Source organism: Mesoplodon bidens (genome assembly GCF_964165515.1).
Source record: "Mesoplodon bidens genome assembly, chromosome: 1".
In the NCBI taxonomy this organism is placed as follows: domain Eukaryota; kingdom Metazoa; phylum Chordata; class Mammalia; order Artiodactyla; family Ziphiidae; genus Mesoplodon; species Mesoplodon bidens.
In genome coordinates, this window is record NC_138176.1 from 170,684,711 (window position 1) to 170,707,373 (window position 22,663).

The 22,663-nt window shown below is 53.7% G+C and overlaps 1 protein-coding gene across 3 annotated transcripts in view; it reads right to left on the reverse strand.

Moving 5' to 3' along the window:
* Positions 1-22,663, reverse strand: part of SLC29A3 (solute carrier family 29 member 3) — a 43,573-nt gene that overhangs the window by 10,236 nt on the left and 10,674 nt on the right. For 2 of the 3 annotated variants that reach the window (XR_014015082.1, XM_081224534.1), the window contains exons 3-4: positions 7,782-7,864; positions 566-792 (exon numbers count right to left, since the gene is read on the reverse strand). Coding sequence is in view for 2 of the 3 variants with exons in the window: in XM_081224534.1 (XP_081080660.1) it covers positions 566-792; positions 7,782-7,864 (310 nt within the window). In the remaining variant the exon portion in view is untranslated. The remainder of the gene's footprint in view (positions 1-565; positions 793-7,781; positions 7,865-22,663) is intronic. The other variant, XM_081224535.1, reaches the window with a different exon arrangement.

Consider the following 22,663-nt stretch of genomic DNA (forward strand, 5'->3'; position numbering starts at 1 on the left):
TTTTCTCCCCGTGAATCCAGGCAGGCTTATGGCTATAGTGGAAGTGCCCCTAAATGTCTTTCAAGGCTAAGTCATAAAAGGAAATAATGCTTCTGCCTGGGCCTCTTGGGATGCTTGTTCTTGCAACCCAGAGGCCATGCTATGGGGAAGCCCAAGCAGCTGTGGTGAGGTTCACATGGAGAGAAACCCTGGCCCCAGCCCCAGTCCCAGCTGAACTTCCAGCTAACAGCCGGCACCACCACGCCAGCTGGGTGAGCACACCATCTTGAAAGTGGATCCTCCAGCTCCAGGAGAGCCATCCTGCCTGATGCCACGTGGAGCCGAGGAGGAAGGCTGTCCCTGCGAACTTCTACCCAAACTGCAGATACATGGGCCAAAGAAATGATTCTTATTGTTCTAAGGCACTAAGAAGTTTCTGGGTGCTTTGTTACACAATAATAGATCATGGAAACACAAATAACACTCATTTCTTTTTCTGGAAGGGCTACCACATGCTCACCTCTGGCTCCTTCAAATAACCCCCAGGTAGACTGACCTGCTCAGCTGTCTGGACCCCAGCTCTCACCTGATATCAGCGCCTGGGAATTCCTCATGGGGAAGGAACCAGTCATGCCGAAGATGCTGCTGTTGAAGATGGTGGAGGTGCCGCTGAGGATCGCCATGCAGACGATGGTGACGGCGAAGAAGCTGTGAGTCCAGGAGGAGGTGTCCACCTTCACCAGCACGGTCATCACCACGAAGATGGCCAGCATGACAGTCAGCGAGGCCAGCACGCGGACGTGAATCGGAACCCTGAGGCGAGGATACCAGAAGCGGTTAGAGACCCCCTCGGGCCTCCCATGCCAGGCTGGGGTCGGTGAACATTCTTAAGGGAAGCAGGTGTGCTCAGTGGCTGGGACCGTGCACTCTGCAGTCAGGAGGCCTGGGTCTGAATCCTGCCTTCCTGGCTCACAGTCCTGTGGGGACTTGGATTAGTGACTCTATCATTCCGGTTTCAGCTTCTGCATCCATACAAAAGAAAGGAGAATCAATCTACCTGAAGGTGTGGTTGTGAGGATCTCTGGCGGGGAGTGTATAGAGCCAGGCAGCAGTACCCGGCTCAGGGCAATGTTCTCAGATGCTGCTTCTTTTCATCCTGCTGTGAGGTTCAAGGACAGGAGATGAGGGCTCTTGAGGCAAGACCCCCGTTCCTCCTGCCATGGGGATGAGCTCCTGCTGGCTTTGTCTAGTGCTTAAACAGAACAACCACCCACTGGGATTCCTTCCCCCAAAACTTAGCAGTGGCAGGAAGAGAAGGGAGAAGAGAAGAAAATCATCATCATCGCTGTCGTCATCAAAGCAAACACTGAGATAGTACTTCATTTGTGCTAGGTACTCTTCTAAGTGGTTTCTAAATGCTAACTTGTTGAATTCTCACACCAGCTCCACAAAATAGGTATTCTTACCTACCCCACGTATACAGATAAGGAAACCGAGGTCACAGAGGCTGAGCAACTTGCCCAAGGTCAGTCAGCTGCCCCCAGCTGTGCTCTCAGAATGACACTCTACTGCCTCCCTGGGAATGAAGGGAACATGGGTGGCCCAGAACAGGTGGCCAGGGCAGAAGGAGGCTCCTGTGATGGTCTCAGTTGTCATGGGCAGCAGCTGACGCCAAGCTAGAGCCAGCTACCCCCATCCAGCCCCACTCCTGCATGTAAGCCTTACACCTCTCCCAGCCTCCAACCTGCCCAGACACCGTCCTGCAGGGAGAAGCAAGGAAGCCTAGCTCTCTGTGAAAGTGCATTTTTATTCCAGGGAGAGAGAACATCATCTAAAGAGGTTGTTTAAATCATCAGCTTAGACTAAGCTTTAAACCAGACTGGACGTTTAGTTAATTTTCCTGCTAACCAGTGGGTGGCGGCTGGGAGGGAGAAAATCCAGATTAGTTATACACAAATTTCTTTTGGATAAAAAAAGAAAGACATGAAAGGCAGAAAAAATATATACATACATAAAGAAGTGTGAAATGATGAGCATGAAACGCAAGAAAGGATTTCTTCAAGGTGCTTTTGTGGCCCCGGGCTTATTTGAGTTTCCTTCCTATCCTTGGCTGAAGGGAGAGCAGGTGCTGCCTGGGCTGTGTCGGGGGCAGAAGGAAGCCCGAGGAAGTGAAGGGATAGTTCAAGGTTGTGGTGTGAGGAGCTGGCATGAGGACCCAGGTCTGCTGAGCCCCAACCCATGGCTGTCTTGCTAAGGCACGTCCTCTCTGGTGTGTTCATTCCACAAATAACACTTGCCAAATACTGTGTGTCCAGCACTGGGCTGGATGCCCGGGACACAGGATAGATGAGGGACAGGCATTTTGTTCCAGTGTGCAAAGTGCTCCATCAGCAGGGCCATAGGGCATCCTGGGCACATCTGAGGGGCACAAAACCCACTCTGAGCATCTCATAGGTTTTCTGGAGGCGATACCTAAGCTGGAGTGTAAGGTATGACTGGATGTGGGTGCACATATCTTGTGAGAGAGAGCGTAGCACACTCAGGGAATTAAAATGGACTCTGGCTGCAGGTGACACTGAGAGCAGAGGACACCAGACAGACATGGAGCCCCACCCTGGAGGGCCTAGTCCAACTGATAAGTGCCAAGACTTGATCCTCAGAGTGGGGCGTGGAGTGGGCATGCAGGCTTTGTCTGCCAGCATCCCTCCCACCAAGAGCACTCCTTCCATGCCAAGGTGTCCTGCGGAGGTGGACGGTCATACTGTCCACACCAACCCATCCACAAATGAGGGCACACGACCCGGTATGGGGTGATCAGGGTGTCCCACCCATACCTCTGGCCACTGGATTGGGTTAGGGGTTAGCATGTGACCTAGGCGGGGCCAGTCAGTCATCGCTGGGACTCAAAGGTAGAGAGAAGCTGGGTGTCTGCCAGGACCGTGTTGGGGGCTGCTGGTCCCTATCTGGCCAGCTGCATGGGGAGAGGCCACATTTGAGATGAAGCCAAGTAGGCACACACAGAGCCCAGGGCCGGCGGATGAGAAGGACGTTTGTACTCCCCTAGATCCAGCAACGGAGGCAGCCCTGACTTTAATTTTCTAAGGAAAGAATGAGAAAATCTTTTTTGTGTCTCTTTCCTTTGTTACCAAGAGTGCCAACCAACACGTAGAGGCACATCAGGGTTTCCACGTGGGGAGCAACATAGAGACTCCGCCTCTGAGCAACGGGTGTCCTGCCCTCCTGCCCTCCCCTCTTACCAGGAAGCAGGTTGCAAGTGACAGGTGATTGATTAACACCTCCCAAGAACAGCCTTCAGCCAATGATGGGGAAGTGGGTGGATAAATACCCCAGCTCCCACCCCCTCAGGTGTGTGTTCCATACTGGCTGCCAGAGTTCTGAGCAGCTGAAGCTTGGTCACCTTCTATGGGAGCTGGCTTGATAAGGCTTCTTTTCTTGGCTGCCATCCCTTCCCAGTCTCCCCCCTTCTCCTACTGTGGCCACCCAAATAAACTACCTGCACTTGAATCCTTGTTCCAGGGTCTGTTTCTGAGAAACTCCACATCAAGACACATCTTCCCAGGGTCTGCAGGGGACTTGGCCTGGGCAGGAGCTGGTGGGCAGTCAGGTGAGCACCGGGACCCCAGGGGCCCCTGAGTATCTATTTTAAATGCACACCAGGTGCCCTGAAGGCTGGTGGTCAGGCCTTACTCTGATGCTCAGGGTGATGCTACACACTCAACCCTGTCACACAGTCCCCCCGCCCCGCAACTCTCCCCCAGGAGCTGGAGCTTCCCCACCCACCCCAAAGATAAGAGCCACAGGGGCACAGAGCCTGAGTCCAGAGACAGAAACCCTGCCAAGTCTGCCACCAATTCACTGTGTGACCCCAGGCAAATATTCAACCTTTCTGGGTCTCAGTTTCCTTGAAAAAGAAGAGGTGGGACAAGAAAAAGTTCAGGTTTCTTCCAGTTTATGCTTCTAAATCTGAAAAAATTCAAGTGGAGAGAAAGGCTGGGGACTAATGCCCCAAAGTTTTAGCAGTTCCTTGGGGCAAGAAGAAGGCAAAGGACAGAGCAGGAGACATGAGAAGCAGCACAGGGACAGGGCCCCATCTCGTTCTCACCCTCAGGGCTGGCATAGGGGCTGGCAGGCACCTGGTAAACACCTGCTGGATGCACAAATTGATAACTAAGGGGTCCCAGCAGTGCACGCTGGGCCTCAAGCTCCCCTTCACGCTCTGCTTTTTGACCCCCTCAGCATGGCAGGGAGACAGCTGGAAACAGCAGCAGCGATCCCAGCCAGCCTTGGGAATGGCCTCTGTCTCCAACCACCTCCTCCCAGATGCAACGCAGGAAAGGTCCACCCCAGCAACGCTGCTGGCATCCCAGAAGCTCTCCGTGCCTGTCAAAACAGGGTAAGTAGTTGCCTGAACAGGAAAGTTGCTTTGGAGAGAGCTGGGGGACTTCTTACCCAGGCACCCCCAGGGCAGGGAGAGGAGGGCAGAGGGAGAGGGGAGGAGGTAAACACCAAATGCATTACAAAAGCAACGCAGCTCCCAGCTCTGCCTCTGCCCCCCACCCCCCCACATCCCTCACCTGCACAGGTCTCCTCCTCGCCAGCCAGTTGCCAGCTGCAGAACCCATTCTCAGCTGGAGCTCCCCTGCAGGGGCTCCAAGCCCTCAGGGATCTTGCCTGGGGCTATTGTCAATGCTTGTAAAGCTTTATAAAATGTGCCCCGTGCAAGCCCGCCCCACATCCACTAACGGGGGCACGCTGCCTTACTCTCTGCTTCTTCCACCTGGACAGCAGCCCACGGGGTGGTAACACTGTTGGGATTTTAGGGGAAGTCTAGACAAGTGCTGCCCTAGGCTTGGTGGCTCTGCTCTGGCACAGGGGACGTCTGAAGTGACAGCTCCAGCCCTGGGACCCTGGGGCAGGTCATACTGATAGGCGATTCTTGCAGAGGGCTGCCACATGTACCCAGGCTGCCAGCTTCCCTCCCTTGCTCACGAGGGCTCAGGACCCCAGGGGACTGATTTCTTCGTAAGTCTCCAAAATGTAAATCCTCCTCATAAGTATTTATGATGCTACAGATTTAACATAATAAAACACTTGGCGATTATGGATGAGCCAGTTAGAGAAAGCCAGGGTTCTCCAGGAGGGGAGAAAAGGGGACATTTCAATCTCGCACATTAAATAAAAAACAACTTAGCTCCAAACCATCTTCCCACAGTCCAGAAACAGGCAGAGGCTGGGAGCATTTTCCACATGGCCCTCACGACTCTCCTGGAGCCGGTAAAGGGCACAGGCAGGCCCTGGGGTGGGCAGGACCCTTCTGGAGGATGCCCTGTAACACTGAGCCCTCAGAGCCAGCTCCCAGCCATCCTCGGGAGGGCAGCGCCCACTGCAGACAGACCCAGACCTTCTTCACCACCTCCTTCCCTCCAGTAGCCCGAGGTCAGGGCAGAAATGGGCTCTCGCTTATAAGGTCTGAGATGCGGCTCTGGCTGCAGGGAGGGGTCCTGTGAAGCTGGAGAACTAGGAGGCAGGGGGCCCAGAGGTTCCAAGCACAGATGTGGGGGAGAAGGGTCCCACTTCCAATCCTGGCTCCAACCTCTTAATGGCCACATGACCTTGGGCAGGTCACCTCTGTCGGCCTGTTTTCCCATCTGTAAAACAGGGGAATAAACTTGCTGCTCTTGGCCACTGCAGATTAAAGGAGAGAATGCCTCCGAGGGCTATGAGTGCTCGGAATGCTAATTAAGATGATCAGAGATTATTCGCCCAGGGTCCTGAGGCTGGGCCTTCCCTGCCGCTGCTGTTCCCCGGTCCCGGCTGGCTTCCAGCCTGCTGGACCTTACGACCACAGAGCGGGCAGTGCCAGGTAAGACACCAGCTCAGGCCGGCCCTTCCTGGCACTGTGGTCCTGCGCACATCTCCTGACCTCCACTTTGGACAGAGGATCATGAGAGGGGCCTGGAAAGGAGACAGGGTGGTGAGAGGCCGAGGGACTGCCCACCGCCATGGCTCTGTCACCTCTTCCTTGTCGTCCTCTTCTTGCATGCCCTTCCTTTCCTCATGCCTTCTCTTCTGAGTCACTGCCAGGGACCCAGCTCTACCCTGCTCACAACTCCATTCCCTGCCTCCTTCTGGGCGGGATCTCTGGAGGCTGCATTCCTCCTGCCAGGACACTGACCGTAGCCCTGTGTGCCAGGGACAGGCATGAGCAGGCAGGTTAGGGGCCAGCTGGCTTTCGGCCCCCAGGCCGTCTCAGACCATTCTCCCTCTTGCTCGTCCAGCCTTCACTTTGGTTTTAAGAGGCGTGCAAAATTCTTTGACATTCCTTCCATTGAAAGGTGGGGTCCCTGGTCCCTTAAAACAGAGTGGGCAGAAGGGACGGTATGGGACTGCAGAGACTAGGTTACCAAAACCATGCAGCTCTGCCTTGCTCTCTTGGAGCACCTGCTCCTCAGCCACAACATGAAAAGTCCTGCTACCTGAGGCCAACCTGCGAGAGACTGAGGGGAGGGACAGAGATAGACAGAGAGAGAGGTGCCCCGCGGAGGCCCCAGCTGTCTACAGCCGCATGAGAGAGGGCCAACCAGAGCTGCCGGCTGAGCCTGCTGACTCCCAGAACCATGAGAGATAGTGGTAGTGTTTTCAGCCACCATGCTCTGGGATCATTTTTCTGCAACAACAGATCATTGGAATAACCCCACAAAATAAAATGTTTGGAAAGACTGGCCTATTCAGGCTTAGCACACCTGAGGCACATGCGCTGCCCTCTCTCCTCCTGGACTCAGAACAGACATCAATAATCAATCACAGCACACTCCCTGAGGTCAGACCTGCCGAAGAATCCTGTTCAAGCAGAGATCCAGGTAGTCACTACAAACTGAGCAGGGTTGGGTAAAACAGGTTTGCCACCAGTGACCTAAGGTTTCAGTAGGCAGTGCCCAAGAGATGCCCAAGTTTATGAATCACAACGCAGCTACCTTTATCAGCTAATGATAGCTTAGGGGAAATGCAGGCAAAGTAGCTCAGGCTGTTACCCCTGTAAACCTAAATGGAGAATGGATGGCACCAGTCACCCAGTGGGGTGAAAGGGCCACGGGCTATCTCCTAAATCACTCCTTCTTCCACAGTGCATCCCACCCTTCACAAATGCTGTGTCAGAAGTCACCCACTGACCACCCCCATAGGTGGTCGACTCATGAGCTGCTGTTACCAGCTTGGCACTGAACATTGGGTGACCCATTCCCATATAGTGAGAACCAGGCTGGTGGGGTGCCAGCCTCTTAACTTCCGGCTCTGATTTTTTTTTTTTTTTTTTTTTTTTGGCCGCTCCACGTGGCATGTGGGATCTTAGTTCCCTGACAGACCAGGGATCAAATCCATGCCCCCTGCGTTGGAAGCACAGAGTCCTAACCATTGGACCACCAGGGAAGACCCCAGGCTCTTAACTTTCTACGGCTCTCAGAAAGGCTTGGAAGACCAGCCTCCACAAACCTTGCTCCCCGGGCCCCACCCACCACCCATGGTGTCCCTGCGGCCCAGGCAGCTGTTGACAGTCAGCTCTGACCCCATGTGGCAGCGTGCGGCTCCCTGACCAGGCATTCCATAGGCAGGGCCCCAGGTAAGCGATCTGACTCTCAGTCTTCACGGAGGAGTCTGAACTGCCTGCTTCCTACTTCAGTGGGCACATGTAAGCCAGCAGAAGAGAAGCAACTGTGGACCAAAGGGGAGCGGATGAGGCTGGAGGTGAAGGTCAGGGGCCTCGGAGAGGGAGGAAGGTGGCCTACCTGTTGACAAGCAGGAAATTCACCAGGAGGCACAGCACGGAGGGTACAGTGGAGGCAATGGCCAGGTAGCTCTCAAAGTAGTTCTGCAATCACAGAAGTGAGGAGTCTGCTGAGGTCACTCAGGATGGAGGGGAGGGGCCCCACCTGAGAGCATGGACAGGGCCCCTCTTGGTGGGTCTTCTCCCCACTGTCTTTAGACACCTACGAGTGATGGGTAAGTCCACCCCGAGATGGCATGGTCTTGCCCCATCTCTAACCTAAGACCGCTCACTCGGTCACACAACAGATACCAGCAATGAGCTGTGCTAAGTGCTGGGGACATAAGGAAGGGTAGGACTTTGTCCCTGCGCTAACACTCTGCAGCCCATGCTCCCACCCATCCTACCTGTTCCACCCATGTCTGAGGCAATGGAGACAGGACTTGATGTATGTTTACAAAGAAAAATTTTATCCTGTCGTCTTAGCCCATTGTCAAACTTCAGAGACACCCAGATGGGTTTTGTTATGACTCATCCCCATTCTCACATTCTCGCAACCAAGTGAGGCCTCTTAGAAATACATGGGGCCCTGATCCTTGCAGAGAAACTCTGTTCCGACTCTGGATTTGCTCCTTCAATAGAGCTGCTACCCAAGGTCAAAGCCACTTTGGGAAGTGGCTCTTAGTCTGGCCAAGATGAGGAAAAAGGGCGTTTTCCTGGAAGTAGCTCGACAGTATTACAGACAAAGAGTGCATGAGACCACAGAAAAGACGAAGATTCCTGATTATAATGTGCTGCAACTTTCAGCTGAAGAAGCTGAGTGGCAACTGTATGCATTTTTCAAAGCTCAGGGAATTGTCCACTCACTAGGGTAGATTTTACTGAGTGTACCTCATCCCTCAATATACGTGTCGAACAAAAAGCCAAAACACTGGAAAGGCTGACACATCTTGGCTTTGGTCCTTTTATGTCAAACCGTGAACCCCAGGTCAGTATTGACAATGGGTTCTAAGCCGTGAAAACAGCTTCCATGTATTAAGCATACCGTGTGCAAGTACAAGGGCTTTATACGAATGATATTCTTTACCCTAAAAAATAAAAAAGCTGTGAGTACTCTGGAAAGTTTACAAAATTGAACTTAACTGGGGAACTATTTTGAGTACAGACGTGCCAAGTACCAAGAGCAATGTGTGCAAAAATCTTGCCAATGTGCAAAGAGCTCGGGCAATTGTAGGATCTCTGCAGAGTTTAAGACATGCTTCTTCCCTGTTAAGAACGGGGTGTCCCATTGAGAGTGTACGATAGAGTGTGAGGTTTTTTAATGTCTCAAAACACCGTAGGAAGAGCTGTCAGAATTCTGGGGGGGGGGTTGTTGTCAAATCAGTGGTAGCAGCAGTGAGTTCTAAGGGAGTTCTGGGTAGGGAAGTAGACGAGGGGGCTGAGTCCTGGAGAGAGTGGGAATGAATATGGTTTGGGGAGAAGATCCCAGAGGAGGTGGGATTTGCGTCAGACCTTAAAAGGGAGGGTAAGATCTTTCCTTTCTGGGAGAGTCTGACTGCAATGTGGAGGCCAAGAAAGAAAGATGTCATAATGGGCCACTTCTAGTCTGAAGCACAGACCGTTTCCACAGTCTGTTTTTAAGGCTGCAGAGTGCTTTGTGGTCTCTGAAATCTACACCCTGAATATAAGATTGTGATGGCCTTGCAATTAAAATGATAATCACAGCTACTGTGGTCCATCAACCATGAGCCTCAGAAATAGCCTTCCTCCTTTGAGGGACCACCTCACGTCCTAGCCTGATGGGTTCAGTGGAGCCTGGACTGGTCCGAGGCACTCAGTCAATTACGCCTTGACATAGTGGCTGGGCGTAGGTGAGGCCAGGCAGGTGCTGGGTGGTTGGAAGCAATGGAAAGGGGCCCCAAGGAAGAGACAGCTGCAGGTGGGGGCCAGGACTGCCCTAAATCTGAGTTCCTCATGACAGTCTTCCTTCAGTGGCTGTTCATTTTGTGGCAAATCTATAAACGGCCATCACGTGGGATGCAGAAGCTCTGTCTTTGTTTTTTCAAGCAGGCTCAGGTTGCTTGAACATTTTAGGAATGGGGATTTTCTAGGTAATTGAATGTTCTGGTTTGTTGATATTTAAGCAGAAGAAGTTCCTTTTAATGTTGGAAAAGCTTTTTAAATATTGACAACTGGGTAAGGCTAGGACTTCCTTTCTGTTGATTGAGCCCATTTCTCTGCTTTACAAAGGGCACAGGGTGGGGCGCAGAGGCAGGGGAAGAATGGACTTGACCCTGGGTCATCTTTCTACTGGTTCAGATCTGGGATCTGTGGTTAGTGGCACAGGTGGACTCAGCACATCCCACAGAGCTTTTTTTTTTTTTAAAAAAAACTTAATTCCTGATATAAACATGTGGTGGTTTTTACTTATTTGCTGCTTTTGCTTATAAGCAGAGCTCTAGCAAAATGAGGTGTGGTGGGCAGGCTCTTAGGGTGGCCCCCATGATCCCAGCCTCCTGTGTTCATGCCCTTGTATCATCCCCTCTGCTGAGTGTGGCTGGGACCTGCCTGGACTTGCTTCTAACTGACAGAACACGGCAAAGGTGACGGGTATACACAATTATGTGGACAGGATTACGTTACATGAGGTGGTGGTATCCATCTTGCTGGACTCTTTTTTTCCTCCCTTGATGGCTTGGAGAAGGCAGGGGGCCAGGCTAAGGAAACCCACGTGGCAAGGACTGCAGGTGACCCCTAGTCGCTGAGAGTGGTTTCTGGCCAATACCCAGCAAGAAACTGAAGCTCTCAGTCCTACAACCGCAAGGAACTGAGTTCTGCCAACAACCCAAGTAAACCTGGAAGTGATCCTTCTCCAGTTGAGCCTCCAGTGAGACTGCAGCCTTGGCTAACCCCTTCCTGCAGCCATGTGAGACCCTGAGCAGAAGACTGGGTTAGGCTGTACCCAGACTCCTGGCCTACAGATACTGTGAGATAATAAACGTGTGTTGTTGTAAGCTGCTAAGTTGGTAGTATTCTGTTCTGCAGCAGTAGATTCCTATTTAGTGAGGGTTTGGGATAGCTGAGTTCCTAGTAACAGGGGTTTTTCTGAATATCGCAGCCTTCCTGTTGCAATTTAAATTCAGTTCCTTGATGAAGGCAGAGAGAGCCGACCATGATTTTATTCAACTTCTTGCCAGACATGAGGACCAACGTGCCTGCCCACGAGGGGAACGAAGGTTATGCTTGACGACCACATCAGTCCTCCTAGCCTTTCCTCTCCAAATCCTTCGCTAAAATTAGGATCATTTTTGCAAGCAGCATCCACTGATTTCAAGAAACTGGACTTAGTGTATGTGCCACTCCAGATCTGCTCACCTCACCTGCCCCTTAGGCCATTTGCCTTGCTACTTGGTCCCACGTGGTCATAAAGCCACTGCCGCCACCAGCAGGGGGCGCCAGCTGCCAAGAAGAGACCCCTGAGCCTGCGTACTGCTTGGGCTGGGCTGTGCTCCCTGAGGCTCTTGCTCCCTGGGTGGCTCTGGGAGGGGCCGGGTGACCCTCTCTGAAGGGTGGGGGAGGCAAAGCCCCACCCACAAGGTAGGCTTCAACCAATGAGAGGAGATGGGAAGGAGACTAGAGACACATTGCTTGTCTTTCTTTCCTCACCCCCCTCCACCACATCTGTTCTAAAATGTGGTGGCTCCACGTGGCTCCTCGGGAGACATCCCGTGTGCCTGAGCAAGCAGCTGTGTTTAGTTGCAAAGCTGTGGCCAGTGCAGTGATACCACAGCCTGTATCTGCCTCTTCCATCCCCGCCTCACTCCCCTTTCCGTCACTCTTACTTCCCGAGGACTGCGCTCCCCACGGAGTATCACAGGTAAGGTGCTGCCTCAGGCTCCTTTCTAAAAACATCCAACAGCAAAGGCCCTATGTTCAATTCTCCATCCCACACATCGCAGACTTGCAGCTGGTACTCACTTCCTGGGTTCGTCTCATTTGCTTCCAAGGCCTGTTGAGGTTACCCTCTCCCATTTTACTCAAGGAAATGTGAAGACATCTGAATACTGGTTCAAATGCATTGCAGTCAGAATGGTAACAGTGCTGCCCCCTCCGAAGAAATCTGAAATCGCCATCCCACAGGGTGATTTTACGTAATGCAATGTTTGGGGATAATTCACACCATGGTTCACCTCCACTTGGGACCCATTCCTGAGAGTTCCCTCAAAAGGCTCTGTTGTTATTTATCCCACCAGGCGCCTTGCAACAAGTCTGCAGCCTCTACCTCCAGAGGTAAACCCGACGACACCAAGGACTCCGGTCTTGGAGGAGTGAGGAGGGCAATGGCACTGGGCCCCCTCCTATGACAGTGGAGGCTGCTCTGTGCACAACCCCAGGGGGCACCAGCCACGTGGACGGCGACATGAATGGAGCTCCGCAGAGCTGTGCAGCATGGCAGCCCTGTTTACACAGCTCATGGGGGTCAGTTTGGGCCTGACATAATTGCAGGTGGGAGACCGTATCTGATTCAGGAAGAAGGCAGGGCTGGAAGGTGGGTGGATGTAGCAGGGCAGGACCTTATGAGATGATGAAAGGTCCCCAAGTAGGTTTGTCTACCAGAGGAGGCGGGAGACCCAGAGGCTGGTAATCCCACAGCCCTCAGCCTGGCTGAGTGGCCACTGTCCATGCACATCAGCATCCCTTCCTGTTCTACCCACTCCTTTGTTCACTGTGTGCCCAACGTGGTGCTGGTGGTTTGGCGTATAAAATAGACAAGAGGGCTTCCCTGGTGGCGCAGTGGTTGAGAGTCCGCCTGCCGATGCAGGGGACATGGGTTCGTGCCCCAGTCTGGGAAGATCCCACATGCCACGGAGCGGCTGGGCCCGTGAGCCATGGCCGCTGGGCCTGCGCGTCCGGAGCCTGTGCTCCACAACGGGAGAGGCCACAGCAGTGAGAGGCCCGTGTACCGCAAAAAAAAAAAAAAAAAAAAAAAATAGACAAGAAAGGGTGCCTGATGCTCTTAGGCAGCACGTAGTCTGGTGTAACCCTACAGCTGTAGAACAATGGATACAAGGGATGGGAGGGGAGGGAAGGAGGGAGTTTGGGGGGGGCTTCCCATAGGAGGCCATCCATCTTGGACTGTAGCCTGAAAGATGGGGGGAAGTTTGCCAGACAGATATGGGGAGGGGCTGCTGGTGGAGAGAGAAATGGCATTCCAAGAGGTGGGAAGAGCACATGCAAAGGCAGGGATGGATGCTTCTTTGCCACTTAGGACTCTAACCTCAGCTCATCCGTCGGAACAGACCACCCTGAGGCTTTCCTCAGCATCCACAGGAATCTACTGCACTGAGACAGAAAGGCACCCTGTGATCCATTCAATCCAAACACAGGGCAGAGAGGCAGGAATGCAGCCACAGCACCTGCCCCTCCCCCTCGGGGTGCTGAGGAGAGAGAGCGGCCCCACCATTCTAAATTCTCCAACTCAGTGTGAGGCGAGCCCAGCTCTGAGGAACAAAGAGGAAAACTTCTGCTCCTTGAATGTCTAGTCTGATCCCCCTGCCCTCCAGTATCTCCCCTGCACTGTGCAATTACCTAGGGCTCGGCGTCTGGCAGAGGTAACATCAAAGGTCCTCTTTGGCACTTGCCAGGTAATCCAATGGACACGGAAGCCCTGCACAGTACCAGGTTATTGACATTTGAACAAAACTGCTTACATGTGGCCTGCACAGACCCCAGTCCATTTGCTCTTAACTCAGCCTGTAAGAGCAAGTCAGAATTAGGATTGCTCCCATTTTACAGATAAGAAGCTTGAGGCTAACAGAGGTGGATGAATTGCACAGAGGTGCACATTTGGAGAGTGCTGGTGGCAGGCTTTTCTGATGCGGGGCAGGGGTGGGATGGGGAGATCGTTATCATCTCTCCACAACGTAAGAGCCGCTGTAGCTGAGGCCGCCTGCCTCACAGTCACACACACCCAAACACCGTCACTGGGATTACAGCATGTCACTGGCTGCCCCAGAGGCCGGGACTGGCAGCCCACATGCCTTCCCAGCAGTGAGCTGGGACCAGCCCGCGGGATCAAAGTTTCCATGAGGGTGGCGTCTTCCCTCTGCCCCAGCCAGCAAATGAGGGGGCTTGAGTTCTCCCCTCTGCCTGTTAACTCTCTCTTTTCCTTAAACCCCACCGTCCATTCCCTTGTGCATTTTCCTCAGGCCTGTAGATCGGAGTAGCAGTAAAAAGCACACACAAAAAAATAAAGGTTGAGAGAGAAGCCCTCACTACTGTCAGCCACCGAAATGGATGGACACGGTCTGCTGCTAAGCACAGGCCATGTGAAGGAGGACACTGTAGTTGGGAAGCACTGGGCAGGCTTCCAGCTTCTCTCCTGACCATGCAAACCCCAGCAGAACACCCCAGGACGAGTGGGGGCGGGGATCAAAACTCAGAGTGTGGACAGAGCCCGCCCAGGGGCGCTAGGTGCCAGGGGCCCCCAGGTGGCAGGTCGGTGTGGAGCAGCCCTGTGGCTGGGGCACAGGGCATTGATCCACTTGCAGTGGAGAGGAAGAAACCATTTCCGTCCATGACCCTCTAGCCCAGCTTGTGAACACCAGGAAGGGGGAGAGATGCTCCTCAAACACAATCTAAAAACCCAGCAGAGCCAGCTGGCCAGATGTGAGGCGCATTTTACGTCGGGCAGCATTTCCTCTCCTCCACGCTGAGAGGCTCCGTGCTAAGCATCTCTTCTGGAAGAATTTAATTCTGAGCTCAGAGTCCAGGGAAAGAGGTTTCTTCAGGCAGGGAGGCCCCAAAATGAGCCCGTTTATCTCTGGCAGGCCCTGGGTAAGCTTCCTCTCCCCCGAATGCCATTTGCACACTTTGAAATAAGTGCAGCAAATTAGTCACGAGCCGCGGCCAGCTAGCTTGGGGCCGGCCGCCCAGTGGCTTCTGAGAGGCAGCTTTGCGTGGCCCCCACCTCAAGAGCACGGTGGAGGCAGCTGGGCTCCTGCGGGGCGAGAAAAAGCGATTCAAGCCTGGGGGGTGGCAGCTCGAGGCAGCAAAGCGTTACCTGGATCACAGGAGCATGAAATTAGCAGCAGCGAGCAGGCTGGAGCCAAGAATAGCTTGCCATTGCAAACTTGCTGCCTTCGGACAGCCCAGAGCTGAGTTCTGTGTCTGGGATGCTGCAGGGGAAGCGTCTCCACCTTGGCACTGGTGACAGTCACTCCTGGGCAGGCCAAGAAGTGAGCAGAGAGCTGCTGTCCCCGTGAGGGGTGCAGGTGGCGTTCTGTCTGTGGGTTCTAAGGCCCCCTGTTTGGGGCACCGGCCTCAGAAAACTAAGGGGTTTGTGGCTGGGGGCCTGGATGAGCAGGGAGGGCTGGCTAGGCAGGGAGGGAGGGGCAATGCCTGTTCCAGGGCTCAGAGAGGTGAGGGAAACAGGAGCCCAGATCCACCAAGGTGTGATGGGGTAGCCAGGGGCCCAACGGCACAACAAAGCTGGGGTCAGAGCCAGACAGGTAAGGCCCAGAAAGATGACCCAGCCACTCCAAGGAAAGAAGGCCCCATGAGATCTTTGCATGCTGTTCTAACATCAGCCCTGATGCTTGGCCTGAGCATGGACTCTCAGGCCTTCTCCAGGCCCAGACACTCCCTGGGGCCACTATAAATCTGGCTCTTCAATAGCTTGGAAGCCCTCCTCAGCCTGTGATCTTTTTTCACACCTCCTTTGGAACTCCTGCCAGAGGATAAGCAAAGTTCCTGAGGTTTTCTGGAATGAGCCTCCCTGCCCTCCCTCCCCTCTGTGTAAAGCTTTCCAGGGCAAGAAGGTGCTCTTCCTCCACCACGAACCCTCACCTTCCTCACCTGCATTTCCTCTCTCTCTCCCTCACTGCTGCCCCCTCCTACTCTTCTGCCTAAGAGGCTCACTCAGGTCTCCCTTGGGCTAAGAAAAAAAACCTCTTTGACTTCACTGTCTTTGGCCAGCAGGCCCTTCCTTCCTTTCACTCCAAACTCCCTCAAAATGCAGCGTCTGCCCTCACTGTGAATGCCTTACCCGCTCCTGGGTGGCTCCAGGGAAAGACTCCTTCAAGGGGTCCTCTTTGCAGCCCACCCATAACCACGGCCTGGTCTGAGCCCTCAGGCTCTTGTCACCACATGCCACCCACTATAATGGGCTGAACTGTGTCCCCCCCAAATTCACGTCAACACAGAATCTCAAATGCGACCTGGTTTGGAAATAGGGTCTTTGCAGGTATAATTAGTTAAGACGAGGTCACACTGGATCAGAGTAAGCCCTAAATCCAAGGACCAGTGTCCTTACAAGAAGGAGAGGGCACAGAGACAGACACACAGGGAGGGCGCCCAGTGAACGCAGAGGCCGAGACCGGAGTTGTGCTGCCACAGGCCAAGGGAAGCCAAGGCTCGCTGGGAGCCCCTGGAACCTGGAAGAGGCAAGATTCTTCCCAGAGTCTTTGTGGGGGGTAGAGGGGGAGCACGGTCCTGCTGGAGCCTTGCTTTTGGACTTCTAGCCTCCAGAACTGTGAGAATAAAATTCCTGCTGCTCTACACCACGTGGGTTGTGGTAGCTTATTAATGGAACAGCCACGAGAAACCACTGCACCTCCCCTCCAGCGCCCCCTCCTGGACTCACGGGCCACCTCCAGGCCCCCTCCTCGGCGGCTCAGTCCCCTGCACTCTCTGCCATCGGAGGGTCCTCATTAGCTCCCTCCTTCCTGTGCTACAGCCCTGCCCAGGGAGTTCATCCCCCAGCTCTGACGGCGTCACTCGCTGACTCCAGAACACTTTCCGCTGCCAGCTGGCCATCCCGCCTGGGTGGCCTGCTGAGCCCAAGCTCCAAGCTCCCAAATCAGAGGCCTTCAAGAGAACCCACAAGACCCGAGGCCGCATGGTTCCTCCCTCCTTTTCTCAGTGTCCTCCCTTCAAAGTTTCCTCGGTTTCCCTTTCACCCTCACCCCAGCTCCATGATTTGCCGCCCCCCCACCCCCGCCGCGTACCCATCACCTGACTGCAGCTCACGTCCACTCCCCCGGGTCCCAGCTCTCCCCTCGCCTTTGCTCAGCTCCCTCCTCCGCCCACAGCCCCTCACCCACAAGCCAAGCCCATTTGTCCTGTGCTTGTCTGCCTCAAAGGGCCCAGCAGCGACACCCCCTCCGCCAGTAGCCTGGCCTCCTGGCCCCTCCTTGGAGCTCCTCATGTACTGTCCCCCTCTCTTTTGGACCTTTCTCAGGCTCCAGTTTGGTTAAATGATGGGGCACGTGGGGGTGAGGGAGGCTAACAGGTGCTCCCATGTAGCAGGCTGCAGAGGGGTGTTTATCCCAGACGGTACTAGGGAGCTATGGAAGGCCTCTGAGCAGCAAAACCACATGACCAGTGCCAGGTCTAGCGGGTCGCCTGGCAGGAGCGGGTGGCAGGGGCTATGCATTTATCCACTCATTCATTCATTCAAGAAATGATAAAGGTAGTCGATCCCCAAAGCTCACTCACTTACTCAACAAGTAATGGCCGAGCCCCTGCTATTTGCCCAACGTGTGCTGGAGCTGGGGTACTCTAGTGAGGGCGGCAAAAAATGAGGAAGCAACAAGTTTTAAAAAAAGACTGCAAGTTATAACATATGGGATAAAAAGGAAAACCAAATAAGGGGGTAAAATAGAGCCTAGTGGGGGATTGATGTTAGAGAGGGTAGTGAGATGCTAATGTGTGAACAGAGACCCAAGGATAAGCTGTGTGACGGGTGAGGAGAAAAGCTTTCTGGACAGAGGGAACAGCAGACAGCTGGCTCTGCGGCATGAATGAGCTTGGTGTGTTCAAGCAACTGAAAAACCAGGGTGATTCTGGAATCCAGGGAGCGAGGGAGAGAGGAGGGGACTAGGCTGGGGGTATGGGCAGGGCCTGGGCGTCCAGGCTGGGGTTGGAGTTTTGGATGTGGGATTCTAAACAGCTGAGAAACGTGGTACAGGCACCCATTCACCAAGCCCCCACCACATGGTGCTGTTCCGAGTGTTCATCACGTCTTTGCTCCCTCTATGTTGCAGAGGAGGACACTGAGGCTCAGAGAGGTCGGGTACTTGCCCAAAGTCACATAGCTCAGACCCAGTCCCCCGTCCCCTTACCTGGCGCAGTGGACAGCTTCTCTGTTTTGTCTTAAAGAGACCACTTCTGCAGCCTCCATGGAGAATCGACTGAAGGGGGCGCCCTGGGGGCCAGCGAGGCTGAGACTGTGGAGGGGAGAACTGGAGGGACTGAGACGTTTCAGAGGTAGAATTGACAAGACTTGCTAGTGGGCTGAAGGTGGGGGTGGAAAGACAGAGGGAAATAAAGGTAACGCCTCAGTTTCAGGCTTGAGCAACTCGACTGGGCAGGGGTAGGGAAGGAAGTCTGCTCCGGTGTAGTCTGAGCGTGCGGGTAAAATAATGACCCCACAGTGAGATTCCAACCCCCTGAATACGGGACCACGGCGTCTAATCCTGGGACGTCGGTCTTCCTCCCGTGCCCTCTCCCCGCCAGCAGTCCAGCACTGACACGTGACTGGCCCTCTACAAATGCTTATTGATTAACTCATCACTCTGCTCATATTTATTGAGCCCTATAGCTATTAACAGGGGATCCAGTCCAAGTTCCTGCTTTCGTGGAACTGATGTTCTGGTCAAGCAGACAGCTGGCAAATGCATAAACAAACAGACAACATGTCACGCAGTGATAAGTGTTACGAAGAGAAATTAAGCCAGGTAGGCACCTCTACAACGGATCTCACAACGCTCGTAGGGGGAGAACCACAAGGGAGCGGCTAGTCCTGGCAAAAGACTGGCCTGGGGACAAATCTGCCCACCCTCTTTCTTTGTAAATACTGGAAAATAGTTGCACCCCTGTGCTTACGAATTATCCACAGTGGCTTTCACTCTACAAGGGCAGAGCTGAGTACCTGTTAAACAGGGATCCTGTGGCCCGCAAAACCTAAAACATTTACCCTCTGGCCCTTTAGAAAATGTTTGCCAGCCTCGATCTAGTTTCTTAAATAAGGTAATGGAGCCCTAAGTTACCCCGCAAATTTGACAAAGAGTCAGAAACAATCCAGCTCTCCTGAGCCCCAGGTTTTTCCACCACGCAGGGTGAGCGCGGAAAATGGCAACATCACTTCCGTCAACCTTCCACCCCACCTTCGCCAGGTCCCTGACCAGGGGCAAGCAGGCCTTGGATCTTCATCTTTATGTGCCCCCTACGCACCCTCAGGCTGGAATCTTAGTAGGCAGGGAGATGGCTCAGAAACAGGTAGAGGGAAAGGTCAGAGAAACAGGGAGCCTGTAAATCCACACACAACCTCTGCGGGGTGAGAGCTGATTCAGGGCTCGGTCCCTGCTGATGCTCGGCCAGCCTGTCCTTCCTCTTCTGCAGCCTGATCATGTGGCCAGGGCAAGGAGGAAGAGGCCTTCCAAGGAAATTCCCCACCTACCCTCAGCTTCTGCAGCCCCCAGAGGGCTGACACACATCAGCAACCCAGGGCTGATGGCTGGGGACAGGGACCAGGCCCTGTGGCATGTGCCTAAAGAGGAAGTGGTAGACAAAAAACCAAAACACAAGCAAAAAAAATGAGGTGGCCTGGCAGTGCTCCAGCTGCTCTCTGTAGAAGGAAACCCAGGAGCACAACCAGGAAGAGGCAGTCCTGAGCAGAGCCAGCTGCACTTCCTCACCCAACATGCCCTCTCCTCTACAGGGAGGCTATTTTTCTCTGGGGGTTCATGTGGGCAGAAACCACAGGCTGCTACAGGCCTCAGATGCATGTGTGCCTGCGTGTGTGTGCACACACGAGACTTCCAAGAGGGCCTCCCAGGTCGCTGCTGCCACCACAGATCCCTCCCAGATTATGGCCCTGTAATGAAGGCGCCCGGCAAAGACTACAGTTTGGTTCTGCTCTCCGGGTACTCGAGATGATCAATCACATTGAGAAGACACTGGAGCACGTAAGGCCCAGGCCGTGTTCTAATTTGTCGAGGAAATCACCTCTACACTCTAAGGATGTGTGCAGGAAGAAACAAAACCGAAGGCAGAAGGGGAGCGAGCGATAGCCTGGGAGGGCCAGGGAGCGGGGCGCAGCCGTGGACAGGGGCCCTGAGCACACAGGGAGAAAATAAAAAGAGAAGTCGAGGCCACTGAAGGCATGACTGACAGCGTTTCAGGTCGGGCTTTTTCTCTCCCTCTGCAGGACACAGCAAGAGCTAAAAACAGAAGAAAAAGCCATCACAGGTATATTTACTGGGAATAACATGCTGGCTGGGTCTGCAGTTAGAATCAGAGGGTGGACAAGGGAATTAAAAAAAAATGACTCACTTTGGTTCTATTTTTTAAAAATGGTTTAGAGCAGCCATTCATGCTAGCCCAGGCCACTGGGCAGCTGGGAAGAGGGACCTGCCCTCTCTGCCTGGTGGCCACTCACCCATGTCCTGCTCAGGAAGCCTAGAGCCCCACCCTAACCTGCCTGACCCCCAGACCACCCCCAACTCCTCCTTTCCTGGGATGACAGGGCTCTGGCAAAATCCCGCTTTAATATGCTTTCATGGTGTAAGGAAGGGTGTTTCCCTCACTTAGCACTATTCTTCAGAATTCTGCTCTTAAAAAGTAGATTGCCAGGGCTTCCCTGGTGGCACAGTGGTTGAGAGTCTGCCTGCCGATGCAGGGGACACGGGTTCGTGCCCCAGTCCGGGAAGATCCCACATGCCGCGGAGCGGCTGGGCCCGTGAGCCATGGCCGCTGAGCCTGTGTGTCCGGAGCCTGTGCTCTGCAACGGGAGAGGCCACAACAGTGAGAGGCCCGCGTACAGAAAAAAAAAAAAAAAAAAAAGGAGATTGTCAAATGGAATCTTTTCCATTCGGAGAGATCTGAGTTGCACTAGGAGTGGACTGCAGGAGCGTCATGATCCATCTACACCCAGAATGGTGCTTCTCAAGGAACAGCATGTGGACAGAGGAGACCTGGATACCTGCTACCCTGCCAGCTGGCCATGTCCGGAGCACCTGGCAACAGTGCCCAGGCCCACCCCAGGGAGGAGGAGCCAGCACAGTGGAGCCTGGGAATCTGGGTGTCTGCCAAATGCCCCAGGAAACCTGATGCAGGCTCAGATGCCCCTGGGTTGCGGCCCCCACTCTTGTCTTCATAGCCCTGTGGCCTCAGCAAGTCACTTATTGCTTCACTTTCCTCCTCCGTGGGCAAAATGCATCCTTATGGCTGGATGTGAGGTGACAGGCAAATGGGTGGAGCAGGGCTTTCAAATGCCAGGTTGCAACCCTGTTCATGAAGGATATGAAATCCACTTAATGGGTCACAACCAGAATTTTATTTCAGTTTCTCTTTTGCTGCCTTCTTTCCTGTTCCTCAGGCTGAATCATCTGCGTGCTTTTCCGGGACCCCCTCCACTGTGCCCCGAGCCCAGGCCCTGTCTGCTCGCAGACTGCACTCAGCTATGTTTCTTTTTTTTTTTTTTTTTTTTTGCGGTACACGGGCCTCTCACTGTTGTGACCTCTCCCCGTTGCGGAACACAGGCTCTGGACACGCAGGCTCAACGGCCATGGCTCATGGGCCCAGCTGCTCCGCGACATGTGGGATCTTCCCAGACCAGGGCACGAACCCGTGTCCCCTGCATCGGCAGGCGGACTCTCAACCACTGCGCCACCAGGGAAGCCCTTTTTTTTTTTTTTTTTTTTTTTCAGCTATGTTTCTTGCTCTTCCTCAGCACTCACGGTCCCCTCTCCACTGGACCATTCACATGAGTACACAAACTACCTGCTATTTCTCCTGTGTTAAAAATACAACAAACCCGGAATATCCGTACCCTCTTGACCACACATCCCCTGTAACTCCCGCTCCAATCCCCCAGAAGGAAAGAGTTGCAGAGCAAAACTCCTAGAGGTAGTTCCCAGGTTGGCAGTCTCCCCAGTCCCTCCCCCATCCTCTCCCTCACGGCCTCGGGTCCAGTTTCTGCCCCTACCCCCATGTCGCTGCTCCCCAAGGCCACCAAGGGCCCACACGAGGTTAAATCCAGAGGCAAACTCTCCATGCTCCTCAGCCTGGGTGGCTTATAAGCCATTTATAAGATCAGCACGGATGATCACTTGCTCCTCCCTGAAAACTACAATCAGAGATTTTTTTAAGTGTAGGTACTGCTTCATGAAACTGCTCTTTCCATTACAGACATGTACGTTCTGCCAGATGAAATGTGTAGTGTGAAAACACCTGGAAAGGCTGATATGGAGCCCAGGGTTAAGGGCATGGACAATGTGGGTTCAGATGGCCCGGCCTGAGTCACTGACTTTGTGCCTGGGAACAAATAACCTGTAGTTTTTGAGCTTTGGTTCCCTTCTCTGTAAAATGGGTATAATAATACCTATTCCTGAGGGCTGTAGTAAAGAGCAAAAGAGATAAGGAAAAGAAAGCTTCTGGCACACAGCAGGTTGCTTAATACATATCGTGGAATTAATAAACAAGTCAGAGCCCTTAGTACAGTGGCTGGCACAGGGCGAGGGTTTGATAAAGGCGGTGAATGTTAGGAGGCTTTGGCCCAGTCCTCACACCGCAGCTACCATGTAGGAGATGCGCAGTAAATACCAGACTTCCCTCCCGGCGACATCTGGAGCGTTCTGTACATGCTGCGGACGCTCCATGGTGGGTCTGTGTTCAGGGCACCCAGGGGCCACGAAGCCTGGCCCCAAGCCACACAGCGGGGGAGGGCACCGCTAGGACTGGGGCTGAAGGAAGTCCTGTCACCCTCTGGGCTGCTCCCAGCTACCCTGCAGTCCCACAAGACAGACAGACCCAGCTTCCTCTCAGGTACAGAGCTTTTACAAAATCAACTACCCAGGGCTCTTAAAACTCCAGGAGCAGGTCACAGTCCACTCCCTGATC